The sequence below is a fragment of the Blastocystis hominis genome, assembly GCF_000151665.1.
Source record: "Blastocystis hominis, Singapore isolate B (sub-type 7) whole genome shotgun sequence assembly, scaffold_16".
Classification (NCBI taxonomy): Eukaryota; class Bigyra; order Opalinata; family Blastocystidae; genus Blastocystis; species Blastocystis hominis.
The window spans coordinates 124,545-143,040 of NW_013171823.1; the positions used below are offsets into that span (position 1 = coordinate 124,545).

General features: G+C 45.2%; 6 protein-coding genes; 2 read left to right on the plus strand and 4 right to left on the minus strand.

Moving 5' to 3' along the window:
• Positions 1-198: 198 nt before the first annotated feature.
• GSBLH_T00002064001 (uncharacterized protein) lies at positions 199-933 on the minus strand (the record flags this gene model as incomplete). Its single annotated transcript, XM_013040574.1, has 3 exons — positions 199-378; positions 408-584; positions 613-933. The coding sequence occupies 3 exons, from the start codon at positions 931-933 to the stop codon at positions 199-201; spliced, it is 678 nt and encodes a 225-aa protein (XP_012896028.1).
• Positions 934-1,036: 103 nt separating this feature from the next.
• On the minus strand, positions 1,037-2,211 carry GSBLH_T00002065001 (uncharacterized protein; the record flags this gene model as incomplete). XM_013040575.1 has 2 exons in its annotated part: positions 1,037-1,354; positions 1,384-2,211. The coding sequence occupies 2 exons, from the start codon at positions 2,209-2,211 to the stop codon at positions 1,247-1,249; spliced, it is 936 nt and encodes a 311-aa protein (XP_012896029.1). The 3' UTR covers positions 1,037-1,246.
• A 3-nt stretch (positions 2,212-2,214) lies between these two features.
• GSBLH_T00007057001 (uncharacterized protein) lies at positions 2,215-2,894 on the minus strand (the record flags this gene model as incomplete). Its single annotated transcript, XM_013040576.1, is given in 6 exon segments — positions 2,215-2,310; positions 2,342-2,504; positions 2,534-2,650; positions 2,688-2,752; positions 2,783-2,841; positions 2,846-2,894. Coding segments are annotated over 6 exon segments (549 nt in total).
• Positions 2,895-4,585: 1,691 nt separating this feature from the next.
• GSBLH_T00002066001 (uncharacterized protein) lies at positions 4,586-7,725 on the plus strand (the record flags this gene model as incomplete). XM_013040577.1 has 10 exons in its annotated part: positions 4,586-4,765; positions 4,797-4,903; positions 4,938-5,175; positions 5,206-5,248; positions 5,280-5,584; positions 5,606-6,109; positions 6,140-6,423; positions 6,453-6,850; positions 6,936-7,153; positions 7,183-7,725. 10 exons carry the CDS (start codon positions 4,586-4,588, stop codon positions 7,711-7,713), a joined length of 2,808 nt encoding a protein of 935 aa, XP_012896031.1. The 3' UTR covers positions 7,714-7,725.
• A 6,469-nt stretch (positions 7,726-14,194) lies between these two features.
• GSBLH_T00002067001 (uncharacterized protein) lies at positions 14,195-15,685 on the plus strand. XM_013040578.1 has 2 exons: positions 14,195-14,374; positions 14,409-15,685. The coding sequence occupies exon 2, from the start codon at positions 15,194-15,196 to the stop codon at positions 15,647-15,649; it is 456 nt and encodes a 151-aa protein (XP_012896032.1). The 5' UTR covers positions 14,195-14,374; positions 14,409-15,193; the 3' UTR covers positions 15,650-15,685.
• A 1,042-nt stretch (positions 15,686-16,727) lies between these two features.
• On the minus strand, positions 16,728-18,492 carry GSBLH_T00002068001 (uncharacterized protein; the record flags this gene model as incomplete). XM_013040579.1 has 6 exons in its annotated part: positions 16,728-16,937; positions 16,968-17,846; positions 17,880-18,091; positions 18,124-18,334; positions 18,371-18,432; positions 18,468-18,492. 6 exons carry the CDS (start codon positions 18,490-18,492, stop codon positions 16,740-16,742), a joined length of 1,587 nt encoding a protein of 528 aa, XP_012896033.1. The 3' UTR covers positions 16,728-16,739.
• Positions 18,493-18,496: the final 4 nt, after the last annotated feature.

The following is an 18,496-nucleotide window of genomic DNA, read 5'->3' on the forward strand; positions in this document are numbered from 1 at the left end:
CAACTAGTGCGTACCGTTTTGCCATTGGGCATCACCATAGTGGATCATAACCCCATTTTCAAGCACTCTGCTACCCTATGGCATTTTCTTTTCCATTTTCATTGATTCATCGTGATTCAATCGGAATCTACTTTCAGAAAACAGTAATCTCCTCTTCCCCTTTCGAGTCCAACAAACAATCCACAAAAAACAACAAACTCAATTCAACGGTTCGATGATCCGCTTCATCTTCTCATACGCTTCACTCACATATTTATCAACAACAACCTTCGTCTCCTCCGTTATCACGCCTCGGAACCCCTTTTCCAGCAACGTCCGCAGTGTCGAAAACATCGGCGACGGCAGAGCCTTCTCCATCACCGACACCTCAATCAGCAGCTGCTTTCAATCCCTCTCCTCATCTCTACCTGGCAATACGCCGGCTCCGTAATATCGCGCAGGCCTTGGAAGATGTCCACCATCTTCTCCAGCGCCGCCGCGACCAGTTTCCCGATCGCCTGCTTCGCGTCGATCCCCACATACAGCGTCAAATCCCCGCTCACCAGCGCCAGCCTCGTCAGAAAGTCCGCCACCTCCACACGCATCTACATCCCACCGATCCGCCTCGCTTACCGGCTGCAGCGTGCGATACGCGACCCAATCCACATCGAAACACTCATGCAGCGCGCGCAGCAACCCCTCCAGACTGCGCTGCAGATAGCTCTGCGTGTACTGCTTGATCGTGCTCGTGCAGAGCTTGTACGCCTCGTTCAGCTGCGCGTCCTTTCGAATGAACGCATACTTCGCCAGCGGCTCTTTGATCAGCCGGTCGTTCACGTAGCTCAGCGTGTAAACGCAGTCCAACAGCCGCGATAACTCCACGTGCGACGGATCCACCACCGCCGCTTTCACGCCTTGAATCACTGCCAGCAACGCCTCCGCCAGGTATTTCATCACGATCGGCGACAACGTCTACTCTAAATCGTGGAAACCGTGGAAACCTCCTCGAACTCGGAGAGATGGCGCTGGATTCCGTCGCAGCAGTGCGTGATCTGCGCGCGGAACGAAAGAAGCGTGGGCTCGGAGGAAGCGGCGCCGGAAGCGTGGAGCATTTGCTGGGTAATGACGAAGGGAGAGAGGAGAAGCTGATCGACGGGGACGCCGGAGAGAACGAGATGGATGGAGGCGAAGGAGAGCTTGATGTAGGAGGCGACGACCTCCATTTCGGTGTTGGTGTGCATCTCCACGAAAACGTTCTGCGTGTGAATCATTTCGATGATCCAAAGCGAACCTGCACCGCTTCGAGCGTCTGCTGGAGCGTCGTTTTGTTGGACTTCGCCGCGGAGCGCGCGAGCGCGCCGAACGAAGCTTCGCACTGCGGTTAAGAAGACTAGCCAAGCGAACCATCTGCCGAATATTGAGATGCACGAGGTCGTAGAGCGCGAGCACATCGTCGCTGGAGAAATAGAGCGTGTCCATCGACGCCGTGTTCATTCCCTTCTCCAGCACCCACTTCACCTCCGACTGGAAGCACTTCAGCAGCTCGTGCAGCAGCTCCAGCATCTTGTTGATGCTCTCGTTCACGCTCACCAAATCCTCCACGCGACGCAGCATGCTCTGCACTGCTGAGCCTCCTCCTCCTCTTCCCCTACCACGAACACGTTCTTCGCCTTTCGGATCGCGTCCGCGTGCTGTTTCATCAGTTCCTCCACGTACCCCAGCAGCAGCTTCACCAGCAAAGAGCGCGACGACGCGCTTTTCACCGCCGTTTCGCGGTCCAAATCGATTCCTTCCAGCTCGCACGCGCTTTTCATGACTCCAAACCCAGGCAGCCCACTTTCGAAGACGCTCTCTGCAGCCGGAGATCGCGTTTTTGTAGCCCTGCAGGGAGTTCTGGAGCATGAAAAGCTCGGGAACGTGACTGTAGCCGAGGCCGATCACGATGTTGATGTAGGAGGACTGCTTCTCGGGAGACAGAGAATCGCCGGAGTTGTACAAAATCGACAAGATTTCGTCGATGGCTTTCTGAACGTACTCCATAATGTGGGCTTTAATGAAGTCGATCATGACATTGCTCTCTTCGGAGTGCTGCAGCGTGTTCTGGAAGTTCGTGTATTCTTTTAGAAAGCCGTCCCACTGTTTGTTCTGAAGGTATCGCTCCATGTTGTCGATGGTCGGATACGTGGCGCGGTGCTGCATAAACAGCGGTAGCGAGTTCTGCAATGCATACATTTTCTAGTTTGATTCAATCCAATTCGAGGCATCTACTTCACGGTTTTGCTGCAGAGGAGCAATGAGCTCTTCGGTGAGCTCCTCGGTCTCGTTCACCAGCTGTGTGTGAGCAATTCGCAGAAAGATTTACGCCTTCCAGAACCAAACCACCATCCTTTGTGAAGAATTTATTATCCGAGAGAGTTCCATCCAACTCTTCGATTGTTTTGCGGGCCGTCACGAATTCACCAAAATAGTCCTTTACCAGCGTCTTCAGACGCGCCTCTTCGTCCAGGGTAGTTTCATTCATCATACTATGGAAAATCCAAAAAGAGAAACGAACTGTAGACCTATGCGGAGGCTTTCCAGTCCAGTGTTGTTATGAATTTCCAGTAGGTATTTCATAGGATTGAAGAGTTCGCTCGAGTAGGATAATTCATCCGTCTGAGGATCTACAAGACTACGCGATTATATTCACCAATTCACCAAAATCCTACTCCGTGACTATACCAAGGGGATCGTGATATCCCTTACTAATCTTTAGCAAAGATGCTGATTCCCCCTATCCATGACCCGAATAAACAAAACTTACGTAAATCATTTCATCATCATCGGAATCATTAATTACAACGTCTTCCCACTTTACGGGATCTACAATTCAATCCGAGTTCAAATACAATACCGCCTGCTATAGAACTCTGCATTCTATGTAAATTTCAGTGAGATATCAATTCATAATGTATTGGAATGATTCCCGCGGAATAATATATATATCAAACAAACACACTCATTCCACAACTTCGCTGTTCAAAAACACTTGCTCAAGGATGCTCTTTTCATTGTCTAGCTGGATCTGAGATTGGGAGTGCGACAACGATATTGAATGACGTTCGTCCAGTGACTGTGGAACTTGGCCATTTTCATCTTTTTTCTCAAATTCGACGGAGAGTGGATAGCTGTCTATCTCGTTGAAAAAGCTAATCTGGGACTTCGACCAAGCATCCTACAAATCATCCCTTCCTTCGTTCACTGACAAAGTCAAACACAGATATCGTTGAATTCGACCCGCTTGTGAGTGAATTGCTGTGCTTTCTTCGTTTCACAGGGTTTTCTTTATCAGGAGTACTCTATACTATGATTTAAAAAGCAGGACATGAACTGAATTAGACTTCCGGGCACGTTTTTCTCGAGATGAACACCCTTCTCTTTATATAATAGGTTGGGAAAAGATTTCTTACAAACTATCTTGCGACTGGAGAATCGAATGGTCGGACAATATACCAACTGTTGAACTTTCCTTCGAAGTGATTGTAGACGAGTCAGAAAGATCGGGAATCTCTTGTAATAGTGACATTCTTCCTTAGGTACTTGATTCTATGCACTTTGATCATGTCGATTAGGCGGGATTCTTCGTCCCTTATTGAGTAGTGAATCCTGTTAGAAAAAGAGCTTCCCATTCTTATTCTTTTGTTCTGGAGATAATATAGAGTGTATATACATGCAAAATCCTAAATGAAACCGAATATTTTTTTTTGTTCATATCCAAAACACCCTCATGAATCAAGAAAGAGTCCCTCTTCTCTCGTCAGAGGCACAGTACTCTCCTGTTGTTCAGACTGTAAATAGTTCTGTGGTACTGCCTGAGATGAATGGTTTCCTAGTGTTTTCAACACTCTTATCTGTAGAATCACCGAACCAGAACAACGGTGCAACGACTCGATCTGAGAATCAGACACCCAATCAGGTTTCTTCTAATCATGCCGCAGAATCTACAAACGTAGAAGAGCGCCCTAAGCCGAAGACGGCGATTGAGGGCTATCTGGCCAAATGTGGTGGTTGCCAGGTAGAATTAGGAATGCGTTTGTTTATCTAGTCTTCAATTTTGTTCCCTTACGGATTTAATCGCATTATCTGCTCTGCTTGTAAAAGTGTCAACTATATGACTTCCGATTCGATTCCTCGTGTCACGCGTAAAGGTACGCACTCTCGATGCTTAGTCTACTATTTAGCTCTTATGACCTGCCCGACATGTAATGCTGCCATTGTGATCCTTCTGTCTTGATTTTACCTGTAGCTCTATACAATTGGATGTACACACTTTAAGTGCATCTGTGGATCTGTTTTGCAAATCCCTGTTTTCGTTGTCGTTTTTGGTTATTGGTAGATTCCGGATTACTATATTCCCCATTTCCCTTCAAATCCCTAAGATCTTTGTTTGTTTTACCTATCATCGTGGCATCTTCTGTGGTTTGTCCCAAAGGTGAGCCACCACTGTCAGAAGGTGCTATTGTAAAAAAGATAGTTGGTTTTCTCTTTTCCACTCCCAACGCTATTCGAAATACCAAAACCATTGTACCCAAAACGAGACTTTTACCAAACTTTTTAGTATATTTCTATGTCGACTGAACCTACTTTGGAATGGCCTTCGGCGAAGGTCCGTCAGACGTTTATCGAGTTCTTTGAAGAGAGGGGACATACTTTTGTGAAATCCTCTCCTGTCGTGCCACTGGATGACCCCACCCTGCTTTTTGCTAATGCAGGAATGAACCAGTACAAGCCCATTTTCTTAGGTCAAGTAGGCCGTTTGTTCTCCAACTTAACCCCAGGTGGATCCCAGCAGCCCCTTGGCTAAGCTGAAGAGAGCGTGCAACTCTCAGAAGTGCATCCGTGCTGGTGGAAAGCACAACGATCTTGATGATGTGGGTAAGGACGTGTAGGACTGCTCTGCGTACTTTTTCTCACTCTAGGTATCACCACACCTTCTTCGAGATGCTTGGAAACTGGTCTTTCGGAGACTACTTCAAAGAAGGAGCCATCAACTTCGCCTGGGAACTCCTGACGAAGGTCTACAAGCTGGACCCCTCTCGTCTCTATGCCACCTACTTCGAGGGCTCTGAGGAGGACGGCGTTCCTTGCGATGAGGAAGCCTACGCGATCTGGCGAACGCACCTCCCCGACGACCACATCCTTAAGGGAAACAAGCACGTACACTGCACTTTTCCTTTGTGAGCCTAGGATAACTTCTGGGAAATGGGCGAGGTCGGTCCCTGCGGTCCTTGTGCGTTTCTCTTCCATTTGCTCATTTCTAGGCTCAGAGATCCACTACGACCGAATCGGAGGCCGCAACGCCGCTGATCTCGTCAACAAGGACGACCCCAACGTGCTGGAGATCTGGAACCTGGTGTTCATGCAGTTCTCCCGCGATTCCACGGGCGCTCTGCACCCGCTGCCCGCGAAGCACGTGGATACCGGCATGGGCTTCGAGCGAATCACCTCCATCCTCCAGAACAAGATGAGTAACTACGACACCGATGTGTTCCTTCCGCTCTTCAAGGCTATCCACGCCGTGAGCGGCGTTTCGGAGTACACGGGACTGGTCGCGGGGCAGAACGGCGTGCCGAAAGACTCGCCCGAGGCGCAGAAGGACATGGCTTATCGCGTTGTGGCCGACCACATCCGAACCTTGACGATGGCGATCACGGACGGAGCGGCGCCGAGCAACACCGGCCGCGGCTATGTGCTTCGCCGCATTCTGCGTCGCGGAGTGCGATACGGGCAGCAGATTCTGAAGTGCAAGCCCGGGTTCTTCAGCCAGCTGGTGCCGACCGTGGTGGAGAACATGAAGAGCGCGTTCCCCGAGCTGGAGGAGAAGATGTGCTTCGTGCAGGAAGTGATTCTGGACGAGGAGCTGTCGTTCAATCGCACGCTGGAGAAGGGACTGAAGCGGTTCGCGCAGGAGGCGGAGGCCTGCCAGGCGAGCGGAGCGAAGGTGATCACCGGCGATGTGGCGTTCTTCCTGTACGGCACGCTGGGATTCCCGATCGATCTGACGGAGCTGATGGCGGAGGAGGCGGGTCTGAAGGTGGACATGGAGGGCTTCAACCAGGCCATCGAGCGCGCGCGCATGGAGGCGAAGACGGTGGGGTAGCGAGGCGGAGATGAGGCGTAGAACAAGAAGAACGGCGCCGAGCAGACCACGCTGGTGATGGAGGCCGAGCAGGTGAGCCATCTGCAGAAGAGCGGCGTGCCGGTGACCGACGATCTCCCCAAGTACACGTGGTTCGAGACGCTGGAGTCGGAGGTCGTCGCGTTCTACGGCGCGGACAAGTCCTTCCCCGAGCAGATCGCTCCGGAGAGCGGCGTGGTGGGCGTCGTGCTGAAGCAGACGCCGTTCTACGCGGAGTCGGAAGGCCAAATCGCGGATCGCGGATCGCTGAGCGGAGCGAACGGAAGGTAGGAGTGCGGGAGTCGATCGAGCGAAGCTTCTCCGTGCAGCAGGTGCTTTCCTACGGAGGCTACGTTCTGCACATCGGAGTGGTGGAGCAGGGAACGCTGCGGCTGCACGACGCGGTGACGTGCTCCGTGGACTATGACTACCGTCTGCTCATCGCGCCGAACCACACGCTGACGCACGTGATGAACTGGGCCTTGCGCCGCGTGCTGCAGACGGAGGTGGACCAGAAGGGATCGTTGGTGGACGATCAGAAGCTCCGCTTCGACTTCAACCACACGAAAGCCGTCTCTCCGGCGCAGCTGAGCGAGATCGAGCGACTGGTGAACGAGAAGGTGCACGACGCGCTGAAGGTGTTCACCAAGGTCTGTCCCATCGACGAGGCCCGCAAGATCTGCTCGCTCCGCGCGGTGTTCGGAGAGGCAGGCTGTTTGTTTCACACATGACGTGCAGCACTACCCCAATATGGTCCGCGTGGTCGCCATCGGCGTCCCGGTCGAGGAGCTGCTCGCAGACCCCAGCAATCCGCGCTGGATGGACTACTCCGTTGAGTTCTGCGGCGGAACGCATCTCAGCAATCTCGCCCAGGCCAAGTTCTTCGCGATCGTCGAGGAGGGCTCCATTTCGAAGGGAATCCGCCGCATTGTCGCCATCACCGGAGACAGAGCCAACGAATCCATCGTGCTGGCCAATCAGATCGACGGAATGCTGAGCCATGCGCGGTCGCTGCATGTCGTCGCGCTGGAATCGATGAATTGTAGGGAAAGGAGCTGGAGGCAGCCGTGGCGGAGCTGCAGCAGACGATTCCGACCGCTGTGATCAGCGTAGCGACGAAGGCGACGTTCAAAGAGGAGCTGAAGAAGCTGGAGAAAACGATGATGGCGGAACGAAAGGAGCAGATCGCGAAGCAGTTGGAGTCTGCGATTGCGGAGGCGGAGAAGGTGGTGAAGGAGGTGAAGGAGAAGCAGGAAGGCGGCCGTGTGTTCTACACGGTGGAAGGAATCGACAGCTCGAACGCCTCGAAGCTGATGCAGAAGATTCGCGAGCTGGATTCGGAGAGTTCTTACTTCATTTTCAGTGTGGATACGGCGAAGGTGGCGATGTATGCGCTGGTGGCGAAGGAAAAGGCGAGCAAGACGTTCTCGGCGAAGACGTGGATTAGCGAGGTGGCTGCGGTGTGCGGAGGAAAGGGAGGAGGCTCGCCGATGCAGGCGCAGGGACAGTCGAAGGATCCATCGAATGTGGAAGCCGCGTTTGCGAAGGCGGAGGAGATTCTGAAGGCGAACTTGTAATGGTTCTAGGGTTGGATGTTTGTTTGGAATCCAATGAGAAGAGATTGGAGATGTGAAAAATAATGGAGAGTGACCGAGGTTGGGGAAGAAATAGACGACACTCGAATAATAATACAAGCAAAATAGATGGGGTGAATCAAATAGAATCTTAAAAAAAGTGTTATTAAAGAAACAATGCAACAGGATTCGATCGGTTGTTGAAAACAATAACCAGGTTCCTGGTTCTTTCCTGTAGCATAACCATCGCATCCGCATGGACATCCGCGACACCCAGGTAATTTTGGAGCAGCTGATGGTGGACGCCGTGATTCGCGTGTCCGCAGAGATTCGGTTTGCTTCGGCCAATCCCTTTATTGTAGTGACTATATCTCGAAAGAGCTCTCCAAAATCCAAACGCTCCGTTCGCTTTTGGTCTCTCTCTCTCCTCTAGTGCCCATCCAGCAGACCGACACGCCGTCTCGCGCTGTCTACGCGCCCGCAGCCGACCTTCACTCGGCTTCCGCGCTGGAATCCGGAGGATCCAAGGCGGCTTTCGACTCGCAGAACGGGAGTTTGGTGGTGCAGGTGCAGACGGTGGACGCCTCCATGTGGGATCGGTGTGAGGGAATGAAGGTTAGCTACCGAGATAACATTTGGTCGCAAGCAGTGATTGAGAATATCGGGCTGGAGTACGAACAGAGCCAGAATCCGTCGAAGGGGTTGCAGATCCGAAACCTGTTCGTGGTGATCGACAGCTGCGTGCTGAACCAGCTGGAAAAGAACAGACAGAGACACGTGGAGAAGAATATTCTGGAGATTCCGAAGGTGAAACTGCAGATGACGGAGGAGGTTTCGATGGAGAAGAGGAAAACGGTGCAAATCACGGTGGGAGTGGAGAAGAGGGCTGATGGCTAGCGATATATCACAGACTTCAGGGATAAGATCAAGATCTCGACGAACATTCTGGACTATATGAATCTGATGGACACGTTTAATAAGTGGGAGAGAGGGAGCGAACTGATTGGCAGGATCATGAAAGAGATGAAGGAAAGCAATGAAGGGAACCAGACGATCTCTGCGCTTCTGTCGTCTCTTTCCATCCAGGACAATGGATCCACAAAACCGAAGCAGCCAGTGGCCGAAGAAGCGGATTATTTATATCGTCAAGCTGCTTGAACACACTGATTTGTAGCTGATAGTGAGAACTTCGTGTTTATGCCCAAGATTGACTTTTTGGGCGACATGACTCCGTCGATCAGTCGGAAAACGTTCCCTCCGATGGTAGAGAAGGCGGGCGAGTTTGATGGATAGTTGATGAAGTCGACGAATGATTATCTTGTTGAACTGTTGGCGCAGGTCATATCTACGGTGGATGGGATGCTTTCTGTAGTAGAGAGAAGAGAATAGTGAGATCGTTTTTTGCCACTCTTTTTTGTTTGTTGTCAAAATTCGTTTTTATATGCTGGGTATTATACATAATTCGTGATAATGACATAGAACTCGTGAAAGGAGCAGAATACTTGCTGGATGGCTATGCGACCGGAAATCAGGGAATACTTGAATATGATGGAGAGAGATACGATGTTCAATTCTATCAAGGGAAGCATTCCAATGAATACGTGTTATCTGGGAGAAATGGAAGAAAACTCTTGTTTCAAAATGGAGTTTTAAAGCAGGAATGGACAGAAATAAATGAAAGGCGAATTGGATGGTTTACTGCATATGAACGGGGAGTAGTGAAGTTTCAAGAAGACTGGAAGGATATTTTGAACCAAACGAATATGTACCGGATTGTAAACAGAAGGAATGGTGTAATGATGGAGATATTAAGTATTGAGAATGGTGTTGTTTGCTATCGAGGAGGATTTGATAGTAATTTGAAACGAAACGGGAGAGGAATCGAGTACGATGAAGATACAGGTGATGTGAAGCTGGAAGGTGTGTGGGAGAGAGGTCGATTGAAGGAGATATTGCGTGTATTTGATGGAAATGAAATGACGGAATTGAAAGTAATCGAGAATAATGTGAATTTGAGCAAGCAGATTCCTGTGTATGTTGGAGGTTATCGTTTTGACGAATCTGAATGGGAGTTCAAACGCGATGGAAAGGGATGTTTGATCGATGAAAGGACGAGGATGGCGTTCCATGAGGGAGAATGGGAAGATGGGAAAGAAATCAATGGAATGGATTTGGTGAGTGGATGGTACGATTGCTCAACGAAGCAATTCGTGTCGAATTTAAATGAATGGAAAGAAGTATCTTGTGGCATCTCCGATCTTGTGATCGATTCGGATTGCTGTAATGTGGTGAAAAGCTTAGATTTGAGCGCATTTAAGTGGTTGCGAACACTCGAAATTGGAGATTGTTGCTTTGGTGATGTGAATGAATTCAGATTAGAGGGACTACGAAATCTTGAGAAGGTGAAGATCGGAAAGAATTCCTTTACAAATGTAAAGAGTAGCGATGTGTGGGATAATGAAAGTGCTCGAAAATTGAATCGATGCTTCCATATTGTAAAATGTGAGAAGCTAAAATCGATTTGCATTGGTGAGTTCAGTTTTTGTGATTATGGCGGTGTGTTTGAATTGTCCGATTTGCAGTGCCTCGAATCGCTTCAAATTGGAACAATGAAAGTGAATTCTTCGAATTTCTGCTTTGCTTCGTTTTGTGTAAAAGGTGAGAATTAGGAATCGCATCAATTTCAAGATCTTCCAAAGTTGAATAAAATCATATTGGGTGATCGGTCCTTTATTTATTCTCTATCTACAGAGTTTGTTAGTATGTTCGAGTATAGTGGAATGTTGTGTAGATCTTCCAAATCTCGAGTCAGTTCAATTGGGCTATGCTGCATTGGATGGTGTGAATGCGGATAATTGTTCGCTTTGTCTAAGAGGTTTTTCCTGTGTGCGTTGTAAACACGCTAGATTTACCCAAACTAACTACGTTGGTGTCGACGAAATGGAGCTTTGCTTATCCTAGAAGGATCGCGTTTGTGAGTTGGTTGCTGTGTTTGAGTGTGATTCTAGATGTGGATGCATTGAAAGATGTGAGTCTTCCTAATTCGTTTGAATGTGTTATGATTGCACAAATAGAAAGTGGGTTGAGCCAATGATTTTTGAATTGTAGATGTTCATCCGAACTTGTCGAAGTATGTTCGAAATTGAAGAATCTATAATGATTGATTCTCTAGTTGTGTGGTAAGTGTAGTTCTCATTTTGATCCTGCTTACAAAGTAGTTTAGCCTGAATAGTATGGAACTATTTTATTCTGTAAAGTGCTGTTCAATTCTTGAAGATGTTTGTTATTCATAAACTCTGAAAACGGTCCTAGGGAGTGTGATTCTCATTGGATTGCCTCAGAAGATAAGAAGCAAGGAGATGAATGTTTTGTCATGAGTTCATTTTTTTCGTTTCTATTTGTAAAAACCATTATTAATGAAGATATTGGTATTCATGATATAGATAATGTAATTGGAAAAACCATATTGATTCGATTTGGTAAGTACAATTAATGTTGTGATTCAGAACAATTCGATTGAGATAAAATAGAGATATTTAGGTTGGAATATTGTACAATGTTCTGAAGATTGGAATTGTGATATCAAAAGACAAATAGAAACGACGAATCAGATTGAATTGGATTGGATTGGATTGGATTGGATTGAATACTTTTACGAAAACAAAGCGTAGCAACTAGTAAAATGAGAAACACTCTATTTCCTTCTGAAAGCTGATTTGATTGAAATAACATAATGCTATTTGAATCATGAATCGTATATACTAGAATGAAGATTGATTGCAATAAGTGAATGAAAATGGAATATCCAAAATGATACTATTGTTTCATACAATAGCCTGAAAAGAATGATAATATATAACAATTGATATTACAAACATCAAAGGAACATAATCGTCACCAAATCTCAATCGATTCGAACCTTTCCATTGTGTCACTATCAGATGCAATATTCCTGGTTATTGGTAAATTGGATTTATCATTTGTGAATGGTCAATATGCGATAATCGAGTGAAAGGTGAAAATGGTCAAACAAAGGAAAGGACAACCCATATGTTAGAATATATAGAATCCATTCTTATTGTTAAAACATAAATCATTTTCCAATACAACTATTATATGATAATGATAGAATTATGAATTCTTGTATACGAATTTGTCTGAAACAATCAGTCATCTATTCATATATATTATATATTATATATTATATATTATGAAATGAGTTGAATCAAAATCAGAGAGTTACTCTTTCACTGAGAAATGCTTAGCGAGAATGGAGGAAACACCTATCAACTAAAATCAAATCAACCAATCAATACTTGAAATTGATATTGATTGAACAAATTTTGATGACTTATTTAGCTTGACCATTTGAAGATTAGGAATATCTAAGTACTAACACCATTCAATAAGGAAAACTACTTTCTAAAGTTATCCAACGACAATATTTGAAACTGCCTCCTTTAGAATTGATGGATGTAAGATTAGGCAGATCTAAATTACTCAATCATTTCAATCCATTTCATTCATACTGCACATTCTCAATGAACATGATGAATCATTTTTCGTTCCTCGAAGTGTACTTTGACCGAGTGTAATGGATTGTAATGATGGAAGATCTATTCAATCATTTCATTCGAATTCATTCAATACTTTCGATTATTGTTGATAATGAATCACGGAATGTCCAATAACCTAATGTAATGGATTGTAGATTTGGAAGATCTATGCATCACCCAAATATTCAATATCATATCAATACCTCGAATCACAAATGAACTAGAATAGAAATTGCATGAACCATATTCAAGTATACCAATTTGAATGAATTGTAATTGTGGTAGATTCTTCAATTCAAAGTCTCCAGCAAAATCACTGAAACTGTATCGATCAATTTCTATCGATTCCAATGATTCACAATTCAATATGTGGAATGATTTCGATTTGTTGTTTCCATACCAATATTTATTCTGAGTGAATGAATTGATTCCGATTTTGATAGTTTTCAATCGATTCAATCCATCGATTTTAAATGTTTGTACTGATTCAAAACAATGATTCCCGATTTCGATTGATTCCAAATTATACAACAATGAAACATCCCAATCAACCAATACACAATTGTCACTCAGTTTCAAATGTTTCATTCCGGTATTCAGTGGTTTGCTTCCATCTCCTTCATAATCGATATCACTTTCAATTCCATTATACCATTCACATTCATTCACTAATTTACCATATCGATCATACACTTTGCCAATTCCAAATCGATTATCATCACACCAATATCCTTCATATTCAATACATCCATTATTATGATAACTCGTTCCATATCCAAATCGTTTCCAATTGATCATTATGCCTTTGTACACCAATATTCCATCATCATCATACATTTCACCATATCCAAATGGAATTCCCAACTTGTTTTCTGTCAATACCAAGCCTTCAAATCGACTTCCATGATCCAAATCCACTATTCCTTCCACTACTTCTATGGATTGTTCTTCATTATATGAAATAGCACCAATTTGATGATTTCCAAACACTTTCAACACTTTCTGCTCATTGAGTACAAATCCTTGATTCATGAATACTCCATTATTGAATTGCAATACTACACATTCTCTGTTACTCAAAATGAGTGAAATCCAGCCATTTGGTCTCATTTCTTTACCCAAGCATCCCTGCACATTGTGTATGATGGAACTATCAATATGATAGTTACTAATAACAGAATTGACAAAATCAGCAATGTTTTGCATGGAAATAGGAAGAAATATGGCAAAACCAGGAATCTCAGAACAAGATCTATTTCATTATTTCTTGATAAAACCAATATTATACACCATCATAGTATCACGCTAATTTATTTGGTGTTATACTGTGTAATATTTGATTTAGATCAACAATACTCAACTACCTTACCCATTATGTGAATTTCTTGTTCCTATTGATCTTTCTATTCCTTTCCATACGATCTTCATAGGTTAGACATCAAAAACAAGCCATTATTGTGTTTTCGTCATCCTCTACTCTTTTCTGTTCAAAGTACTGTTCTATTAAGTTCAAAATAGGATTGCTTTTCTCTAGTGATATGAATCATTTTGACGGTGTGTCTCACTGTGGTATTTGGTAATCCTAGAAATCGAATCTTGTTGGGATGGTATGTTTGTAATAGATCAATCCGAATAATTGCTTAGATGATATGTAGAATATGCAATTCATCCTTTCTATTCACATAAATAGTATCTTGGTATAGGTTCTCAGCTACATCATTAAACCATTCTCGATTGCTGCGTTGCTCCATTTCATTTATGCATGCTAAAGCAAAACAAAGGACTCGTACTAAAATGGCTCGAAGCCAAAAAGCTATCGATAGCTAATTATCTCGTTATCTAACAAAAGTGTGGATTTGAGTATGAGGGATTGAAACGGCTAGTGCTAGAATATCGAAGTGAAGGCGTAGGTACTGTATGTGGAGGGAATGTTGGTATACAGTACGTGTAGGAGAGAAGGGAAACACGATTGATTCGATGAAGAATGAAGAAGAGAACGTAACATTCATTGTGAGGGAGTTCCCGATGTGGTTGATACCGATTCAAACGGAGTGGAGATTTGGGAAGGCGGGAATGGAGAATTGCGAGTTGAACATAGAAGAGTGCGAGTGGGTGTTGAGAGAAAGGGGAGATAGGGTATAGGAAAGCGTTGTGGTATAGTATGATAGAGAAGCGTAATTCGGTCGGCTTTTTGTTAGTAAGTTTGAAAATACCGCTTTGTATAGGAAAAGAATGGAATGAGTGTTTGTTTGGAATCTTTTCTTGTTACATGATAGTAGAGCTAGAATCAGTATGATTCTGAGTTGCCATGCTCAAAAAACGGAAAGTGTTCAACTCTTGTATGGAAAATACCGAATCGATGTAGAAGTGTGGCAATACACGTAAATTATCGTTTATATCATGCATAATTACGAACAAAATACGCATGAGAAAAAAGAGTGGTTACAGGTCTATCGAATATATTTTCTCTACGAAGAGGAGTTAATACATATAAAAAAGCGAATTGATTGAAGAAACAAAAGTGTTCAAACACATTCAGTTTCATGATTCTTGATATTCCAAATGGATAGAACAAGAATAGTTCTTTAACGTTAAATAGTATTCGAGCCAAAGTAAGACTGGAACTGGAAGTCATCGTTTTTTGAGGATTATTACCTTTACAGATATGTTCGTAATAACCATCTACACGTATTTGTGTAAATATCTAAAGAAGGTGCGATTATCGTGATCGATTGTTTGTTGGCCTAGACTACTCATACATATTCCAAATGATTCCCCATATTTCATACATTCACAAAATCGACAGATCTTTAGCTTTCCTATTTATTCCAGAATGTTCGATAGAACTCTGGATCTTTTTGGAATCGTTTCGTTCTTTGTCATAATTTATTTATTTGATTGATTTACCTAAGTGGGTGATAGTGATAATGAGCATTATATTCCGTGATCCTTTCTTTGATAACTTTGATGATCTGCTGGTTTCGACCTTCCCTAAGCAGCATGACTTGGATTCTTGGTTCGGTGATGGAATCCGTCGTGATGTGATTACTCCGTTCAGTGGATTTGGCCGAATGGACATGAAGGAGAACGAGAAGGAGTATGAAATGAGTGTGGATCTGCCTGGAATGGACAAGAGTGAAATCAAGATGCATGTGGAAGACAATGGACTTGTGATTGAAGGAGAGAGAAAGAGTGAGAAGAAGGAAGAGAAGGACAAGTGCCATTTCTGTGAGCGCCACTTCGGTTCTTTCCATCGTGAAGTATCTCTTCCGAAGAATGCGAATGTGGATGGAATAAACGCGATGTATGAAAATGGAGTTCTGAAGGTAGTGATTCCCAAAAAGGAAGAAAGCGCCCAGAAGAAACAGATTTGCGTGAACTAAGTGACATGACGTGATGTGATGTGATGTGATATTGATTGATTGTTTGTTTGTAAACTAACTAAAACTAAATGGAATTGTATTATCCTTACCAAACTAGGAATGAGCTGTTAATATTGAATCATCCCCTTTTGCTTTGTAAGAAGGAATTATGTAGTTTGAAAGATACTCTGTCTGTCTGTTGAGACTGAAGACAATCAAATAAAGATCCAATCTCTTTTCAAGAGAATTAACTCAAACAACTACAAATAGAAGTTATTCTGTATCATTATTGACTCCTATGAATCATGTCTACAGAATCACGACATAAGCAACATTTGAATATCCTTTTGATGTGAACAATAATGATTCAGTATGATCGTTTGAGGTATATTGCATAATATTCATTTGTGAGATAATATGAAGATTCGCAATGATCGATGATTTTGACCAAGTATCTTCAAGTTGTGTCAGATTTCTCGATTTTCTAGAATGAGAGCACATTACAGGATGGTACGAATAGTGAAAGATATATTATTCTTTGCCCTTAGTACCAGAAGTCTATAATTATAGCAATAGAGTATTGGAATTTGGATATATTCTAATCTATCTATCTATCTATCTATCACTCTATACATACATACATATTCCTAATATCAGTGACTTTGAGAGAGTAATCGAGATATCAAATCGGACCTAAATGAGTGTCAATCACTTCGATGGTGTCTGATATTGATGTACAATGAACACAGATCATTCTGTTGCTCTAATCTACACAAAAATACAAAACGGACATTCATTCTGCTTGTGATTTATGAATTGTTTGGAATCACAGTCATTGTTTGTTCATATTCTATGCGTGTTCGATACAATCCTTCTTAGATCAAATAATGAGAGAAAGCAAACAAGCAAACAAGCAAATAAATAAATAAATATAAGAGGCAATATTAATAGTGGTGAAACAATCACTAAAGAATCGGAAGAAGCTATAAGTATAGAAGAATGGATCAGCTACAAAAATTCACCTCCATTCGAATCACTTTCAAACAAACATTATAAAAACGTCCAATTCTTTACCCAAATTCAACCTTTTTCATTTCTTTTCATTCCATTTTCACTTTCCGTTCTGCATTCCCGACACAATATCATCAATCCGCAGCAGCATGCATGCCGATTCGATGGCGGTTTTGATGGTCTGGGTCTTGACCTGGAACGTGTCCCACACTCCCAACTCGCGCATATCCGCGATGGTTCCCTTCACTCCGTCCACTCCCAGGAACGTTCCTTCTCCCTCCGCCTTGCAATGCTCCGCCTACGCGTCGTCCGCTCTCCTCTCTCCTACTCGCAGCTTCGTGATCACTCGGATCGTATCCGCTCCGCAGTTCTGGCACAGCGTGCGCGGGATGATTTCCATCGCCTGGCCCACCGCGCTCAGCGGCAGCGCGTCCACGCCGCCCTCGCGCTTCGCCTCCGCCTGCAGTCTGCACGCGATCTCCATCTCTGTCGCACCGCCGCCGGGCAATAACCGCGGGTCCTGCGCCACATTGCGCGCCACCTGCATCGCGTCCTGCAGATTCCGCTCGATTTCGTTGAGCGCGTCGCGCGAGCCGCCGCGCAGCAGCACGGAGCAGGCCTTCGGCGCCTCGCAGTCCTCGATGAACGCGAAGTACTCATCGCCGATCTGACGCACCTCGAAGAGCCCGCAGCGCGTTCCCACGTCGCTCTCCGTCAGTTCGTCGGGACGATGCACGATCGTCGCGCCCGTCGCGCGCGCCAGACGGTTGTTGTCGCTCTTCCGCACGCGCCGCAGCGCCGAGACGTTCGCCTTCTGCAGGTAGTGCTGCGCCAGGTCGGAAATGCCCTTCTCCGTGATCACCAAATCGGGCTTGAGCGACAGAATCGCGTCGCACATCTCCTTCACGGCTTCTTCTTCTTGTTTCAGAGCGCGGTCCCACGCATCCGCTTCGTGGATCTCCAGACTCGCCACCGATTCCGCCTTCACGTATTCCAGCGAGCAGTCCAGCAGAACGATGCGCGGATGCTCGATTTTGCGACGCATCGACGCGTGCGTCACGTCCTTGTTCAGCATCACGCCGCGAATCACGCGGCTCTCGCTCAGCTCCCCGCCGGGAATCTTCTCCACGCGCACGTACCGCTTCAGATCGATCTCGTTCGTCTTCTCGTCCAGAACCGTCAGCACGCTGTCCAGCGCCAGTCCGCTCTAACGCAATCACCGCCATCCACCACAAGCTACGATCAAATCGCCGAACCGACTGCTGAACTTCGTCCCGATCGCGCTGTCCAGAAGTTTCATCATCATCGAACGGTCCTGGATGTCGATGGGGGTCGCGATCTCTTCGCAGATGTGGAGGGCGGATTCCAACGCCTTGTAGTATGCACGAACGATCACGGTGGGATGAATGTTCCCAGAAATAAACGGCTCCGCAGAAACCAGCATCTCACCCGCTACACCCATCGCATACTACCACCAATCATACCCAATATGATCACAGATGTCGTTCCATCGCCGACTTCCTCGTCCTGGGTTCGACTCAACTCAATCATACTCTTTGCAGCAGGATGAGACACATCAACTTCCCGTAGAATGCTGTTGCCATCGTTTGTTAAAAGAATGCCTCCCATGGGATCCAGAAGCATCTTGAGCATGGAACGAGGTCCAAGTGTGGTTCGGATAATATCAGCAACTGCCTAATAATGAGTTTACTTCAATAACGCATCGCCTACCTTGGCAGCTTGAATGTTTCCCAACTGTACCTTTCGTCCACTTTCACGTTTCGTATTCTGATCTAGAAAGTATGTGGAGTAATATTGCAAAAGCTACTTAAAACTAAAACGGGGACTTGCATGAGT